This window comes from Agrilus planipennis, unplaced genomic scaffold, assembly GCF_000699045.2.
Source record: "Agrilus planipennis isolate EAB-ADULT unplaced genomic scaffold, Apla_2.0 scaffold24, whole genome shotgun sequence".
NCBI classification, from domain to species: Eukaryota; Metazoa; Arthropoda; class Insecta; order Coleoptera; family Buprestidae; genus Agrilus; species Agrilus planipennis.
Window position 1 is genome coordinate 359,119 of NW_020439076.1, and position 18,841 is coordinate 377,959.

General features: G+C 35.1%; 1 protein-coding gene across 5 annotated transcripts in view; it reads left to right on the forward strand.

Moving 5' to 3' along the window:
* The window catches only part of LOC108741892 (monocarboxylate transporter 12-like), a 266,895-nt gene that overhangs the window by 236,236 nt on the left and 11,818 nt on the right, over positions 1 to 18,841 (forward strand). For 3 of the 5 annotated variants that reach the window (XM_018476866.1, XM_018476893.1, XM_018476889.1), the window contains one exon: positions 12,365 to 12,533. In XM_018476866.1, the coding sequence (XP_018332368.1) occupies positions 12,365 to 12,533 (169 nt within the window). Of the gene's footprint in view, positions 1 to 3,809; positions 4,329 to 10,300; positions 10,530 to 12,364; positions 12,534 to 18,841 lie in introns of all 5 variants that reach the window. The other 2 variants (XM_018476874.1, XM_018476880.1) reach the window with 1 other exon arrangement.

Sequence of the window (18,841 nt, forward strand, 5' to 3'; positions counted from 1 at the left end):
TTAACAAAAAAATTAAACCGCCGAAAAAACTGAAAAGCAAAAAATAATAAACCTTTATATTATTAACCTTAATAACTAAGTTCTTCTACTAATGTAACTATACCTAAGTAATTTTGAGTCGTCGCTAGAGAATCAATAAACATAGATCTGTAAATTACCTTAAATTTAAAGAAATGACCAAATCAAATTAACAATGCAATGGTTATTTCTTTAAATTTAAGGCAATTTGGTGATCTTTGTTTATTGATTGTTTAGCGCCGTCTCAAAATTACTTAAGTATACTTACATTAGTTAAAGAACTGAGTTATTAAGGTTAATAAAATAAAGGTTTATTATGTTCTACTTTTCAGTTTTTTCGGCGGTTTAATTTTTTTGTTAAAAAGTTTTTTAATCAACAAAGCTTTACCACGTAGCTACGAGAGATTATTATCTTGAGGTTATCTGTAATTATTATTATCATAATTACTTTAGTGTATTAAAATTAACCCTGCAAAAATTCATCTAAATGTCTAATAATCGCAATGTTCCATAATTTTCTTTGAAGACGAATTTATCTTTCTTTTTGTGTACGTACAAACTCCTCTCGCTAAAACCGCTACCTATTTCGAAGCCAATAGGAAGCACACTTCCCTCATAATTTTCTATTTTAACTGTGTTTCATTGAATTTAATAAGCCATTAAATAACGAAATATATTTGCAAAACGGCAACCGTTGAAAGTTTTATGAATTTAGATGCACTTGCAGTTGGAATTGGTTAGATGCCAAAGATTTTAAAAAGTGTAAGTTAGGTACAATTGGCATCTTTATTAGTTCCTTCGGGGATCATTATCCTAATTTGAATTTTATCGCTGTTATTTTGACATGTGTTGTAGGTAGGTTTTTTTATTATTTTACAACTGTTATTTTTAAATGTAGCCTTCACTACTCCTTTTTTTATTGTCGAATTTTGTGGTAAATATGTTATTCATACTTAGAGTCAAAAAGGCTATACATAGAAAGCTATAAAAGAAGAAGGAGTTTCTTTTTATTGTAAACTTGGACATTGCTTGTCGGATGCTTTGTAAGCAAAGAATAAATACATATAGTTGGGACGTTCAACATTGGCATAGTCCACAATAAAACTATCGCATTTACTTTCTTCTTTCAACTTACTCACTAAACTACAGCGGTTGCGAACGTCTACTTTTACCCACGACACACATTATAGGGAATATTGTAAACATATAAAGGAGATGTCAGATAGGAATTGCAGCGGGCACTAATAAAGAAAAAGGAATAACATTACATCAATTGATGTGTAACAGAAAGGGATGCACACAAGCAGAATTTGAGCATGTTGCCAGCATCTTACTTTAAATAAAGTTCAACAGTCTTGGGAATTTAGGAATGTAAAGCGCTTGTTTAAATATACATATTGTAATGTTCGTGGGTTTAACAAATTAACTTCTAAGAAGAAAACTATTTATTTACACTAATTATTATTGAACTTAAAAACACTATTAAATTATTACTAACTTAGGTAATTATTCTATTTATTTACACTACTGTTACTATTCACTGTTCTATTTATTTCACTTCTATCACTGTCAATTTATTTCTTGATTCACTTCTGCAACGGTCAATTTATTTCTCCTCTACTCGGCGATCGTCTCTTCCTTTAAATACTCCCTTGCTTCCTGTCGGGAACTTTCTCGAGCCGTCCAGAAAAGTCTCGTTTTCTTTGAACGGTTTAATTGCTTTCCCGGAACGCAGGTACGACACACACGTTTACAGATACGGCGTACATGAAGAAAAGCGTCCGCGGCTAGTCGACGAATCGATAAGCCGCTCACACACACACGTATGCCCGATCGCACACAAACACGCTCGTGCTCGCTTCAATATAATTCCAATCAGGCAGTTATAAAGCCGACCCTGATCTTTTACGTGCCTAAGCATCCTCTTACTGTTATTCGGTTATCTCTTTTCACTCATGAAGTATTTCATAACTTAACAAGGAGCGTGTTCAAAACTCAGAAAATGACTACAAGTCCCAAGTGGAAACAAGAAAGAAGATACTCCCATTCTCACAGATAATTTACTTCGGACTATGCCAATTTTGATCGTCTTAACTATATATATTTTTTATGTTATTCTGGAATTCAATTAACACTTTAAGGTCCATCAAAATTATGATTTTAGGCATCTGTCACGAAAACGACTTTACGTAAGATGCTGCAAATTATGTACCTACTTCACCATATTTTCAGAACAAATACTAAAAATTGATCGTTGTATACGGTAGGTATTCGATAGTGTGAACATCGCCTAACGCAACCCCCGCATAATGCAAAATCCGTATTAATTATAATAGACCACGGTATATACTGAACCAAAACTAAACCTTCAATTATAGAAACGAATTTTTGTTCAATTCCTTACAATTAATGCATAACGAATGCTTTTATATTATAGTAAAATAAAATTAAAACAACCAAATACTCATTGTTGGCCAAATAGTTAATGAATAATAAATTAACTCTAAGTCATCTAGAAAGTACATCAAATGAAGATTTGAAACGAATTTTTTTAAAACTTATGCAATGGAAAGAAACACAATTTTCAAAAATTCTACCGTTACTAGATTAATTATGTCGATTTTAGAATAGCACCAGGAAAAAATCACCTTTACGTACGTTGTTGAAATTTAAGAAGACATATCTAGCGATAATTTGACCCAGATTTGGTCACAACCTTGAAGGTTTATTAATATCAACTAGAAAATTTTCAAATGGAAATTACCATTTTTAAACGCGAATTTTTGAAGAGCACAAAATGTTACGTTCAGATATAAATCGAAATTCTAGGTCATCATGGTCTGTAGGGTTCATTTAAAAATATATACTTATCGATGAGGAACAGCCAGTAAATTGCATAAAAGAAATGACCTCCACAAGAGTTGCTAAATAAAAGAAGGAATCTGATCTTGACCTTGAACAAAACTGCAACTTCTTCAGTGATTCTGCCACCTTTCCATTGTTCCAGTTATTTTTAACTATATTACTGTGTGTTTTTAATTGATTAAATATTAAAATCGTGGAAGATATTTCTTATTAAAACTGCAATTTACTAACTTAGTCGCATCAACAAATGATTTGACTTCTAGAAGTACTCGAAAGCTCTAGAGGTCATCATTCCATCATCATACCATCTCATATATAAACCTCCATCCCTCTCAGTTTTCTACCGTTTCTCATCACCTGCATCTTTTGTTTCCACTTCTTCATTTTTGCACCATATACCTTCTTTTTTACCTTCCATACTTCCTTTACTTCTACCTTCAATTCCATATTCTCTTTTATAACTCTTTCAAACTCCCTCTTCTCTTCTTCTCTCTTCTTTTCTTTTCCAGTTACATTTCCATTCTCTTTATTCTTTTCTTTTATTCCTTTGCTTGTTTCTCCACATGCTCTTTTATCTCCATCTCCTTTAATGCCATTTCCTTCACTCCTTTTAAGTTGTTGTCCTAGATTAAACCATTCCTTACCGCTTTCATCATTATACACTATGTCTGATCATTATTCCGGATTGTTTGAAGGGTATTATCCGTAGGCAATGTAGAGTGCATCTCGGCTAACGTAGTACCACAACGTAGATGTAAAAAGTACCCCAAGTAACGAGCCGGCAGTAGTTAAGAAATGTTACCGCGTTTTCTTATCGATTTTCGGCGAAACACACATACCTATTCTTGACCTTCGCCAACAGCTGACACATAGACGAGTGAATTCTAAGTAATGATCATTAATGCAGGTTCTGTATTTTTTTTCAGAGCATTAACTTTTTGTAACAAAACGCACCTTTTATCCATCAAAACAGTAAAACCTAAATCATGAACAGGACATAATTGTATTGGGTCCTTTTATTCTTAAATTCGTAAACGTTGTGTACATATTATTCCTGTGCCTCAATGGCTTCAACAACAATAGCAACATTCACGTGTTTCGTAATGATGAGTTCGTTTCGCGTTCGCGTCCGTTCCTTCAATGGCCGTTTCTGATCGTTTCGAATTAACATCCGGTCACTAAAGCTGTGATGTAGCGATGATATTTCGAAGAAGAAGGAGAAGAAGGAGCAGCAGCAGCAGCAGCGGCAGCAGCAGCATCAACAACATTATCAACGACAACAACAGAAATAACGTCAGACAAGGAAGTGGAGAATGGCAGCAACCGACGAGGAGCTGTCGTATTCTCATGGAGAAAGACCGCTCCGAAACCCCCTCCATATCACACGATCCAGGTCGTTACCCCATTTATCCCATCATGATTCAGGACTGGGAAGCTATTGCGGGGTATGTAAAACATATGTTATGAGGATTACAGCTGGGTGTGATTATTAAATTGGTAATTATGCAGAATTGGGGCTCCAGACCAAAATGGCTCCAAAAATTTTTTCTTCAATTTCCAGTCATTCTATATAATAGAATTAGATATTAAAAGGTGGGGGAAACAGTTTTTTATGAGTTCACAAAAAAAAATTTTTTTGAAGGTAATTTATATAGACAATATTTGGTGTGTTCTAGCAGTCTTTCGTATTTTAACTTATCATTTATTTCAAGAACATCTTAATAATCATCGGTACTATGATATCTGAATAGACCTATATATTATTGACAAGTTTAAGGAAAATTTATCATTACTTAAAAAAAATAACAAGTTCATTCAGCAAGATGGCGCACCTCATAATAGCGAAACTCGGAATTATTAAACACTACTGTATTTTTCTTAGTTTGGGAGCACATTAAAAATAATTTGCCCAAAAAAATCTCTGACAATTTGTATGAACTAAGACAAAATTTCATACCTATAGTATGTAAATTCAGTTTCATATATTCATATTCATAAGATCTAATTCATGTATTTAAATTGGTCTCAAAAGAAGAGATCGAGAAACCGCCATTAATTTTTTTTTTGTATCTCTTATAGTTACCGAGTTGTCTTGCAGAAACGTCAAAATTTGAGAACCTTGTTCATAGAGTCTCGTGGAGACCTGTAGAACTATTTCAAGTGTTTTTATTGTTACAGTTATTTACATTGCCTTTACCATTAATGATATTGGTATAAGTAGCATATAAAAGGATAATAACATAAAACAATTACAGAGGTAACACTAGCTTTCATAATTTATTCAAAAGAATTTGTGCAGAAATCTTTCTTCACTTTTTAACTTGTGCTTATTCAAGCGGTGCTGCTGAACGTTTTCCCCCAGTTTTGTTACCTTTGCGATGATGATTTAATACTAAACGCGAATTTTCAGGCAACTTAAAACTTCACTCATCTCTTTCAACAATTTTTCATCTTCTTTCCAACTTTCTGAACTCATCCATTATCACTTTCGAACGAAGTATTTCGTATCCTCATTGTGTCTTTATATCCGATTTTATATTCTTATTTTTATCGATTTTACCAATAGTTTTGTAAACTCTTGCCGCTTTTCACGAAAAGTTATTGTATTCTTTGTGTATTTTCGTACACGCTTTTGCAGAATTTATTAACGCAGAACTGGAAAAACCAATTAAATTAAAAATCAAAGTTTTGTAGGAACGTCTTCATTTATGATAATTTTTCGACGATGAGCTCAAATGTTGCCTAGACACATTAAAATTTTGAGATCTAATCTCAAAACGAAATAAGCCAAATTTAAATATTTGAAAATCTTGATACACTGGCCAAATTCAAATTCAGCTACAAAAGGTACCTCTCTTCATTGTTTTGTCCATTTACTTTACACTTTGTTTATGAAGTGAAGAACAATTGATCATTTAGTGAAGCTAACAGACGTGAATGGCTATTTTGAACTTATCGTTAGTTCTCATCAGCACGCTATAAATAGTTGCGATAAATCACCGATCACGCCGAATCTGTTAGTTAAAGTTAGTAAACAATTACGTACTAATAAACTTGTGCGCACGCTCGCAAGTGGGAGGAACTTTATTTATAAACAATATAAAGTAGTTTTTCGATGATTTTTTCGTTTTTTCTTCTATAACTTTTTCTAATGATTTAATCGTAAAAAGTTACATGAGAACGCTGTTTAGAATCACATTTTCGATAAAGGTAAGGGGGTCCGATGTTTCAAAGTAATAAATTTTCTTCAATAAATGAAGATTTATCCACAAAAAGCCATATCTTTAGTACCTACTTTTAAGATAGAAATTCGGCTACTATTACATTAAAATTTTGAGAAAAGAAGCCTATTTTTACAGTTATTACTCCTGCTAAAATTTTATCCTGACGAAATAAATAAATGAGCAAAAACTAATTTGTTAATTAAAATATACATATATAAATTTCATAATGCTACCAAATGTTAATCACTGGTCCAAAATGACCTGTGTTCACAAAGAATATGTAAGAAGTGTATCCTATCATATTCAGTTATTAAAGTTATACTTTTTGATTAATTAATGTTATTTTATGGTATTTTATTTTATTATAGTCGATTTTTAGGTAAGATATTTTTATTGATCCGAAATTAAAAGTTTTTTAATACATTTTCATAATCTTTTTATAAAATTATTAAAATATGGTCTGTAATCTGTTGAAAATACCAGACGCGATTCGAAAAGCAAGTTTTATTTTATTTTTTTAACAGAAATATCGTTCCACTATTAAATACCACCCGTCACAATGTTTTCCTCACTCACAAGTACCTATTCGCTATTAATTGTGTGATAATGAAGAAATAGTTAATAGTTAAGTCATGTTAAGCAATTAATTTCGTTGTACCCATTATTAAAAAGCTAGTCAATCCTCTATATATTCGGAAGACTCGATATACGAGGGTGGATTGATAAGTTTCCGGCCTGACCAAGAAAAACAAGGTTTTTAAAAATTTTTTTTTTTTATTTCTCAACATAATCTCCTCCAAGGCTGATACATTTCTCATAGCGGTGTTCCAGTCTATTAATGCCATCTCTATAGACTGATTCGTCAAGCTCCTCAAAATAACCATTTACAGCTTCGATTACTTCTTCATTGTCCGCAAATCTCTTACCGCCAAGCCATTTTTTGAGATTAGGGAACAGAAAATAGTCACTCGGGGCTAGGTCTGGAGAGTAAGGAGGGTGCGGCATCAATTCAAACTTTAGATCGTTGATTTTAGCCGTCGCAACGATTGACGTGTGCGCTGGTGCGTTATCGTGATGAAACAAGATTTTTTTCTTCGCCAGATGAGGTCGTTTAATTTTCACCTCGTGGCTCAAACGTTGCAATAAGTCTGCGTAGTATTGACCAGTGATAGTATTACCCTTTGCAAGGTAATCAATGTATATAATACCTCTTGCATCCCAAAAAACAGTAGCCATAACCTTGTTCGTCGAAAAAATTGTTTTTGCCTTCTTTGGAGTTGGTTTCCCTGGTCCAATCCACTGTTTAGACTGTTCTTTGGTTTCAGGAGTGTAGTGGTGGACCCACGTTTCGTCAACGGTTACGAATCGACGCAAAAATTCGCTTGGATTACGCTTATACAATGACAAATTTGCGGTAGAAATGTTTTTTCGAATCAATTTTTGGTCGACTGTTAGTAAACGCGGCACCCATCTTGCACAGAGCTTTTCCATATGCAAATGTTGGTGCAAAATATGTTGCACACGTTCATATGACATCTTACAGGTCTCAGCTATCTCACGCACTTTCAATCTGCGGTCTCCCAGCACTATTTGATGAATTTTTTCGATCATATCTGGAGTTGTGACCTCAACGGGGCGTCCTGAGCGAGGCCCATCAGAGGTGCTCACACGACCCTTTTTAAACTCGGAAACCCACTGCTTAACGGTTGAATATGACGGGGAGGATGTCCCCAGTGTTGAGTCCATCTCTTTTTTAATTTCCTTCGGCGTTAACCCCTTCAAATAAAAGTATTTGATGACAGCACGATTTTCCTGCTTTTCCATTTTTACGAAAACCACAGAGGCGTCTTGTTCAGCGTGCTGTCAAACCTACACTAGCAAGGAGATCGGGCTGAAACTATAGCTACAAGCTATCCAAGGATGGTACTATAGAATGTCACCTCAAGGTAGGCCTAGTGGCGTCATCTCTTGGTTAGGCCGGAAACTTATCAATCCACCCTCGTATGTGAGTGAAGCCTCGCTCTTGACCTTTACTTTCTTTTCTGCGATGAGAATGCCGCCTATTCAGTCCAAATATGCCCTCGTTTATAGCTTGATACAATCTGCATATTTAATTAAGCATCTGACAACATCGATCACTCAGTGTTGTTAGTGAATAATGGCGTGAATTCGAAAACGTGTTACATAATGGAACAAGTAGTTTTTTGCCTTGTTACTTCGGTGTAATGGTTTGACACCTGTCATAATTGTGTACCGATGTAAATCATTCCTTGTTTTTTTTACTATACGTCCCTTTCGTCTTTTACTTTTACACGATTTTAAGCTTTCCAAATTAAAGAAACTGGTCCGGTGAATAATAAAAAAATTATATGATACGGGCCACCTTTTACACTGTTATATGACGTATCTTGTGTTCCAATCCGATTGAAAGAGGAAGCGGATTTATATGCATATGTCATTCTAGAGGAAGATCTCAGAACGTCAGGCATTACTTATTTTCTGAGTAACAAAATGGGTGGTATAAAGTAGGCTTAGTATGCACTTTCAACGAATGTATACCTGATTACAAAATGTTTTAGAGAATATTGTTAAAAATTGATAGTCAACACTGCCAAGCACTTCCCATCGGCGGTAATTTCTGCTAGACACTTTAAAGTACCCAAAAAAAAACTCGTAATTTTACTTATTAGTCGTTTGGTTCGAAAAATAGGGATTACCTGGATGAAAGTATTCCGGAAGTTTTAAAAATTGGTAGTTTTATAGATTTTGATGTGCTCTTTCCGAATTCCAACTTTGCTACCTCGTATTTTTGCCATTCGCGCCGCCATATTGGAAAAATGGTACTTAAAATATCTCCTTTCCGACTTATTTTACAATAAAAACAGTTATATACAAAATGAATCTAGAGACAATTACCTGCAATTTATGTAACAACCTTTTTTTCGGTAAAATCAATAGTTTTGGCGTATGAGCGTCGCAAATTGTACTTCAACACTCATTTTGACCAAAAAACTCATTTCACCTTGAGGTAGAGTAGGCGGCCGACAATATCCCGAAATTTAGCGCATTCTCCTTTGCTTCGCTGTTCTTAGTGGACCAGGCGTTGTGAATTCATTGTCTGTAGTACCAGTCGAAACGTCACAGACCGAAATTTCATCCACATCATCTGCGATGGGATTATCAGTTTCATTGCAGTCCTCTTCGTTCTCCATTTTATTATCTGTTTGCTCAATAATAGTCTCCGTTTCTTTCTCTTCATCGCTATCTTGCGATGGAACTTTAATTTTAACTCAACCTTTCTGCATCCACAAGCTTTCTGACATCCATTTTTGCATTTGCAAGAAATAAGTTTTAACAAGTTTTGTGAAGCTAGAGGCTCGAGTGTGGTGACAGGAATTAGCCCTTTCTTGTTTTTTTCAATCCCCATTGCTCTGAATTTTGTTCATTCCCATACCACTGCTGAACCTAGTGGTAGGTTTGAAACGAATGAAGGACAGGTCATAGTAAGTCGATTTTTCAACGTATAGTATAATATCTATAGTCAATATAGTTTTTAGATTTAAATTAATTGTATAATTCGGAACACATTTGGTTTGATTGCTGTAACAAAGTAGGTTAGATTTAATCGATAATTTCTGGAGTGCTGATGAGAACTAGTACGTTCGAAATATCGATCTACGTTTTTTAGTGTCAATAAATTGCTGACCAAGAATTTAAGATTATTTAACCATTTTTTAATGAGAAAATAACTACTTTTACTGATTAAATGCGAAATTTCAAAAAATATGGAATGTATCGAAATATATACTATGTATTCATAGTATTGATTTATTCGTAAAATAACAAGAATATAATAGCCTTTCTAAAATATTAAAGTTCGAAATACACTTCAATTGGAATTTTCGTAAATAGGTACTGATTTTACCCATGCATGCATCTTAAAGAAAATATAAATTCCTATTTGTTTCCTGTTCTTATCTTTTTACGTTCAAGTAGAAAAGTCAGTGGTTTGGTTCATTTATATATACGCTCTTCTCTTATTATTCCTACTTCCAAATCATCTCCCACTTTATTTCATTTAAATTGAGTCACCTAAGTTACAAAATGAAAATACATATTTATAAAAATATTCCAAACAATAATATAGTGTAGTTCTTGATTTTTTTTATTTAGTTTGGTTCTAAAAATTATAGAATTCTGGAGCTGATGATGCTCCAGCATCTCGGGCAGCTCGCCTTGTTGCCGATCTCCGTCAACTGTTAACATTAAAACAGCATTATTATCCGGAGGGTGGCTGGGGATGGGTCGTCGTCTTCGCAGGATTTATTGTTAGCTTTTTAGGTCACGGCCTCCTTCTCTCTTTTGGAATGCTCCAAATGGAAATCGAAAGAAAATTCCAAATGCCTCTTCATCCTTCACCAGGTATTTACTGCTGTAACAGTGACGTAATTAACCGGTAGCGGCTTATACCTAATTATTTGACAAAGCTATGCATAATGATGTAAAAAAAGTTGGATTTGTATGTTAAACCGTCTAATCATGACGGCGTCTAAAATAGGTGCCACTTTGCAGACGTCATTGCTGCTGCAATTTGGGTGGTCGAGCAGTCTCTTCGGCAAATAAATATGATCGATTATAGTAGCTATAGCCCTGTAAATTGGTATATTATTTCATTTATAGCTTATGAAATTTTAAAAAATATTTGCAGAAATATAGGTCGTAACCTAACCTCTTCCAGAAGCGATAAAGCTACGAACAAAGAGTAAAAATTGGCATCACCGCAACATAGTTCTACAACTTAGCATATATTTAGAATACTATACTACTATGTAATTAAACTATTTATGAATTAGTATTCTTCATAAATGCAAAGTTGTAGAACTATGTCACAGTAATGTCAATCTCGACCCTTTGCAGTGGCGGATTATGCATAAGGCAAACTAGGCACATGCACACGCTACTGAAGCGAAACTTCTTCAAACATACCGGGATAGGGGTTAAGGAATTGGTGTAATGGTATTATTTGTACATTATGCTTCGCACGGGTGCAATGCTGATAATAAATATACTTACTATAGAATGTCTTTATATACAACAATCACAGCTTTATTGTCATTAGACAATACAAACCGGCCTCCCGGCCGGTACCGCCGCAACCGCTAAAGTCCCTGCATTTTAAGTCTGTGATATCTTCGGAAATATTCATTTAAATTATATACTGTAAAGGGCCATATTGATCTATATTAAATGCACAATGTATTTAAAAGTACTTAACTGGATAAGGATTAATGCTGCATTGCTTAAAATCATTTCGTAAATAAGTCATTATTTCTCGTAAAAAGTAAAGGATAAAATATGGTTATTGTGGGTTATCCCTAAGAGATAGACATATACCATCACGGACTTTTTTATAGACCTTTTTAAGGTGTACAATACTGTAGTATATTATTTTGATCTATCTCGTAGGCTTCAGCCTGCGTTTGCAATGTAAGCGCAAAAAAATGTGTTTATTTACGACATCACATTACAAACCTCTAAAATTATCAGTGTTTCTCTACTATATTTTGCATGTATTATACATATAAACCTTCCTCTTGAATTACTCTATCTATTAAAAAAAACCGCATTAAAATCCGTTGCGTAGTTTTAAAGATCTAAGCATACATAGGGACAGACAGCGAGGGAAATGCGTTGCATGATTTCGTTACATAGCAACTCGCATGAAACGAACTTACCCTACCGTGCGTAAAGAAGTTTCACTTCAAAATAAGGAAGTACTTACAAAAATTATTTTGCAAAATGAAATATGAACGCCACCTAGGACGCTCTTGACATTTAATCCGCCTCTGACCCTTTGTCCACCGCTTTATCGCTTCTGGGAGAGGTTAGGTTACAACCTACATTTCTGCAAATATTTTTAAAAATTTCACAAGCTATAAATGAAATAATATACCAATTTACAGGGCTATAATTGCAGCAATGGCGTCTGCAAAGTGGCCACTATCTTAGATGACATCATCGGAATCATAACAAAAAATAAAAACTATGTTCGATTAGGCCACATTTTTTGTAGCCGGCTTTTAGGCTACAGGCATTGATGATGATTCAAATTATACTTTTTATTTGTTGATTGTATTACTCTTTAATATGTTTAAGTACTTTTATACCCTGCATCGTTTTCATGTACTTTTTGGTATTTCCTAATTTTTGGTTCGTTTTAATCCAATTGAAACTGAAATATCTCATTTATTTGATAGGTTGGTTGGGAGCGATGTCAACAGGAGTAGCCCTCCTCATATCTCCAGTTACCATAGCGTTCTGTAGACGCAAATCCACGCGAGTAACTGCGGTTATGGGAGGACTTGTTACCGCCTTGGGTTGTTTATTTACCTCATTTGCAACTCAATTTCATCAGCTGTTTTTCAGGTAGGTAATAGCAGATGCATGTCTATAACAGTATAAAATATAATTTGTGGTTCAATATTTGCATCATGAATGCCGCACGGTAATGTTAGATATCCTCCTGGAATCTTTACCAATTTTTAATAATTTCCACTATGCAGCAAGACAATACCGTTTTGGTTCGCAAAAATACCAAAACTTTTGTGTTGATAAAAATTTGTGAAAAGCATCTGTCTTATATCTAACGATAAAAACGGATTTTTGTCATATACATTACAAAAAAGCTAACGGAAACGCTAACCTTCGAATAAAAAAAAATAGGTGCTACCATTTAAAAAAATCGGTGGTAGTCACTTATTTTTGGGTCACCCTGTACACATCAGTTTACCATGAAAACCCCCGCAAAGCAACCCCTGAATTTTAAATAAATTTGTTCTAAACCACGCGTCCTCGATGTATGTATAAGTGGTAAGTAGATATCTCATCAAGTGCTGCAAGGTTGTAGAATTACTAAAAAAGTTAAATATTTATGTATTTTTGATATCTAATGGGGTTGCTTTAACAACCTGAGGTATGACAGCGGCTACGAGAGGAAGTGGCTGGAGCAAAAGCGTCCTCCTATAGTTTTCGTTTGAAAATAAGATTTAAGCCCTAAATAAAGTTATTTACACAGGGACAATATTATTATTAACTAAATTTTGCTGGCTATAGCGTTGCATTGACGCTAATATTTTATAAACATAAACGGTTGATAATGATATACGTTCACAATGTTACAAAAGCGCTGAAAGCTGACGCAGGTTTTACTGTTTACCGATATACTAATTTTTAAAAAGATGACAAATAAGATTTTGTTAAATTCCGATAAGCTTCCGTTATAAAAAATTCGGAACCAGATGCAGAGGCGGATGTGAAAATGTATGCGGAAGCAGAGGTCTAGTGCAACACTACCTGCATGGTTGGTTCTGAAGTTTTTTTTATAGATATCACTCTCGAAAAAATTTGCATTTACAATTTTGTGTAATTATGTATCATGTACCTATACGACTTTAATTATCTAAGTTATGCTCTCAGATCGACTTACGTACGTTTAAAATAATATTGATAGATAAATGTATTATCTAAAAGATGGACGCAAAATTATTATTCTTTGAACATGAACTCATTATGTAAAGAAACTCGTTATAGAAAATGCGAGAAACTTTATGCGTCCTCAGCCTTTCTAATTTTCTGGAACGTTTACGTAATTGCCTCTTGACTGGAAAGTCTCATCATCAAAAATTATTATTATTAGCGATATCATACCGCTCACTAATCTTCCTTTAAAGTGATTGGCCCCGGGATACAGGCCAAATGTTACTAGGAACAGAACCCAGCCAACAGTTTTGCTCTCTTTTGATTGCAAGATAAGTTTAATTGAAAGAAGCGTAGCAATGCAAAACATTTTTTCCTTTTAGAACAGCTGTCCAACAATTTACAGTGGCAACAAATAAAAGACGTGTATATATGAGATTCTAAGACCATTGCTTTTAATTGAAAATATCTTAACATATCATTGGGGAAGATGTACAAAACACAGAAAAAATCCTAAGGAATAGAGTTTATTATACCAAATGCAGTGTAGCGCGCGATGCGTCTGCGATCACTTTGGAAGCTATCAAATTTAGACGTTTTTAGTAATCATGATCCCTGATATGCTGCAAAGGTACGTGACATCTTCGTCAACCCTTTGACGTAAGGGAAGGACAATTAAGTCAGAGGTTATTCGACGACTTGGTATTTCACAAGAAGCACGCAGCAAGCAATTCCTCCATCACCGACAACCTTCTACCTACTATATGGTCTGATCGCCTCCCAATCCAAATCCACCCGACCCTTGTCGCATTGAAAGACAGAAATTTCCGACACCATTATGGACTCAAGCGAATGTAAAGGTAGGGGACGAAAGATTAGAAGAAGTTGCAGCTTTGAGGTATCTAGGAAGTCAAATAAGTCAGAACGAAAGGAGTAGAAGCGATACGAAGCAGAGGATAGCGCAGGGTCGAGTCGCCTTCAATAAAAAGAAGTCACTTCTATGCCCGGGAACGATTAATTTAGAAATTTGAAAAAGATTGTTTAAGGTGTATATTTAGATGGTGGGCGCGACGGAAAAGAAAAGATTAGAAGCGTTCGAAGTGTTGTGTTACCGGCGAATGATGAGGATACCGTAGATAGAGGTTAGAAATGAAGAGACGTTAGAAAAAATAGGAGAACGGAGGACTCTATGGAAGTCAATAAAAAATAGGCGAGATGGGTTGGTAGGACAGCTTCTCAGGCATGAAGGTCTAGTCAGAAACATATTAGAGGCAGAAACAGGAGTTAAGAGGAGTAGATGTAGACCTACATTAGATTACTGTTCGCAAATAGTTAAGGATGTGGGATGTTCTAATTTCAGGGAAATGCGAAGATTAGCTCAGGATAGGAAAGAGTTGAGGTGCGTGTCCAACCAGTCTTAGGACTGGCGACCTTATGGTGACGATGATGATTATGAACTCAGACCACGAACACACTATAGCCAATGCAACCTCCAATAATGGTCCCACAAGACAAAACCTGGTAGAAATGGTCAACTTCCTCAAAATGGACCTCAACATGAGATAACGAATGTCAAGATCCATCTTCTTATTCTGACTATTGACCTCGCAAATAGACCACAGTCATATCCTCATTTGCTGATGCCGATGGATGGTCTTGGATTTGTAGAAATGCTTGGGTGGTTGTCATTACAAAGACAAAAATGAGACAAACGAAATGTAAACAGTAGAAGAGTGAAATACTATCTAATTACTTAATATTACCCTAGCATTTGTCTACACAGTCCTTGAAAACTATTAAAAATTTTGGATGAAGGAAAACGAACTAGTGTCTTCCCAAATGAGAAGCTATGATCTAATCACTAAACCATGCCGCGCCCCTAAGACGTTAAAGGGCAAAAATTAAATAGTTAATATATGATGTGTCAAATAAAGGTCCTCAGCTACAAACATGTGACCCAATTAACTGGTGCAGTGAAAATTAAATTGAAACTTGTACGTCAATGTTTGCGTTAGATAATCAATGAATTTTCAAAACCAACAGACATGGGTTGAATTTTTTATTTCTTAGTTCTCATCAGCACACCATACCCAGTTTCGATAAATACTACTCTTGCAGCAAATATCACTTCATGCCGATGTACTGTCTGTGGCTAGATGTATTATATCATCTTCCTCTTATGGCGGATTAATCGCAACTGCCCATGGCGTGCTGATAATGATTGGTAAGCCCGAAATCGTGGTCCACGTCTTACAGTTTCAATAAATTACTGGCCAAAAGCTCTAAATGTTCCTTACTTACTTTTTGGCTTTCTTTTCTAGAAAACGTAAACGAAGTAAATTACTAAATTTAAAGATCAAGAAGATCCTTGAATAAAGTCATATTTTAAAAATGATTGTTATAAAATGTTTATCTTTAATTTTTCATATCGAGAAACACAAGCGCAAAAAGTAAATAAATGCGGTAGCTTTTGGTATTTATTTGAACTGAAGCAGCTGATCAATTTTTATGACAGAACATATCGGTCTCGTAAAATGTTTACGACTACATTTACGGTTTCCCTTAAAAAATAAAGCAAATCCAGTGAATTGACATATAAACTTTATATTTCCTGAATAGAGGGAATGTTTCCATGCATTGTGAATCTTCTTGGCGCCTAACTGCATAATTCTGTTATTAAGTAAGATTTATTAATATTAATTACACGGACATATTTTTCTCCAAAACAATCCTTTTATATTATGTGAGTAAAATCATTTTAATTCGACGATTCAAATAATATTAAAATCAAATATATATTCGAACAAAACCAGCATCGATTAACATTGTTAAAGAGCTGTTGGACTCTGTCGGCGACGACCCAAATTTGCTCCAGAGGGTCATAACTGGTGACGAATCATGGGTTTATGATTATGACGTGGAAACCAAAGCTCAATCATTCCAATAGAAGCTGCCGCACAAGCCAAGACTGAAAGAAGCGCGCCAAGTTAGGTCGAATGTGAAGGTTTTCCTTACCGTTTTCTACGATTGCAGGGACGTGGTGCATTATGAGTTGGAGGAGATGAACAAGATCACAAAAATGATTTTTTGAAGTGCTTCGAGGATTGGAAAAAACGTTGGCACATGTGTAGGGATTACTTTGAAGGTGACAAAAAAGAAACTCATGAACAAATAAATAATTTTTGAAAAAAAAATTCGCGATTCTTTTTGAACAGATATCATACGTACTGTTTAATCGCAGAGTCGAACTGACCGGTCGCACAATCAGTTAAAGTTTAATCTTTCGGCTGATTGTTAAGCCAATATACAGGTAAACGAATGTAAATAAAAAGGTGGTTAAATTAAAAATATTAAGAATAATACAGCAACAATCCAAAATCTTAAACGAAAATATTATATCAATCATTACTGAAAATAAAGAGCATTGAGTTCTTGGGTATCACTTGATTGAAATTGCCAGATATGGATTGTGATTTCGAACATAGTTGGCTTTAATAAATGACCGACAAAAAAAACTTTTAGGTGTTCCTTTTCCACCAGCTACTAGCGCTCCTTTTAGGAACCATTGAAATAGATAGGTGGTAATTAGGCTGAGACAGGTGAGATGAATGAAGTGAAGACAGAAGAACGTGAAAGATTATCGCCCCAGCATTTGCCTGACTGATTCAATAAAATCATAAAGAAACTAAGACCAGAGCAGACAGACCCAGAATCGAAATGGTCTAAATGTATCTCTACGCCATGCCGCTCAGTCAAGAAAAATGGCCGACCAAACCAATGTTTCTCTGTATCAAGCAAGTTGATATAATATCAAAGTACAGTCAGTACATGGTCATTTACTAATGTATAGGTAGTTGGTAGGCTTTCACGGCCCAGAAGCTCTTCATCATCAATTAATGTGTAGGTGGATACTGCTTTCTGAAGTATTTCCTACGTCTAATAAGGATCTTACGAAGATATCTATATTTTTGACAAGGTGAATTTACAACACAACACATATCAAATAAATACAGAGCATGAGTTCTTGGTCAATAATTTATCGAATTTGGTACCTTTGTAGGGTCCATATTAAACACATAAAATGCAAGGTACAGAGATAATACCTGGACGTCGCCATTAACGAAAATATAAATTTTGATCTACAATTCCATTATAATGGTAACTTACTGTAATAATAAAGGTAAAAGTAAAGTTCTGCACTTTATCCTTAAAAATGTTTTTGAAGCTATCTATAAATAAAATTTAGCAAAGCGTTTTTGAAATGATAAAGTAGTTTTGCTTTTAATGTAATGCAGTGTCATATAGATGGGTACCTACGATATATGTATAGATGGATGTAGTTTCAGTGGTAATTTATAGATAAGGAGTCAAGTCGAAACAAGATTTGTTGGTTTCCGGTACAAAAGTCGCAGGGAGTCGCGCAGGGTCGTATTCAATTGGAGGCAATAAATTTTGCACTTTCAAATAAGCTCAACCCCTACAGTTAATGGAAGATTGTTGACGTGAACGTTCCATAAAATAAAAACAATGTCTTTTGTCGTAAATTGGTGCAAAAACACAAAGCCAGGACATAACCTACAGTTTAAAATTAGAAACCCATTACATTTTTTTATTTTTTATATCCACGTAATTCTAAATGTATTTCAAATGGCAAGTACAACTGAATCATCGAAAGAAAAGGATGTCGCTCACGCTCGGGAGGAATATCTAAATTCACAAGGGGTTGGTTATTAAGAACCCACTGTTTACTCCAATTTTATGTGTTTTTATTTTTTTATTTAGTCGTCCACTATATTGATTTTAAAAATTACTATCGGGCCGGTTGGTGTGTGTCCCATATAGGAAAATACGATTGGGTTAGGCGTGGACCAGATATGGTTGAACTACCGAATGATAACATCGGGCCTGGCTTGACAAAGAACCTTGGACCAAAGACGTGCCAGAGTTGGCCTAGTGACTACCGAACGGCATGGCCTAGAGATCTAGACCATTGCATTCGGGAGGACGCTGGTTCGATTCCGGGTCCGTTGCCTTGGTCCAAGTTTTTCTGTGGTTTCCTTGGATCACTTGGGCAAATGCTGAGGCAGTTATATTCCATAGATAATCTTTCAGTCTCTTCTGTCTTCATTTCGTCCGTCTCATCTTTCTCACCCGAACCACCACCCACCCATTTCCACGATTCCTGAAAGCAGGCTGAAGAGGGCCTTCCGCCCTACCTTCCGGCATAGTCCGGAGGGACTGCCCGCCCACCAGCATTA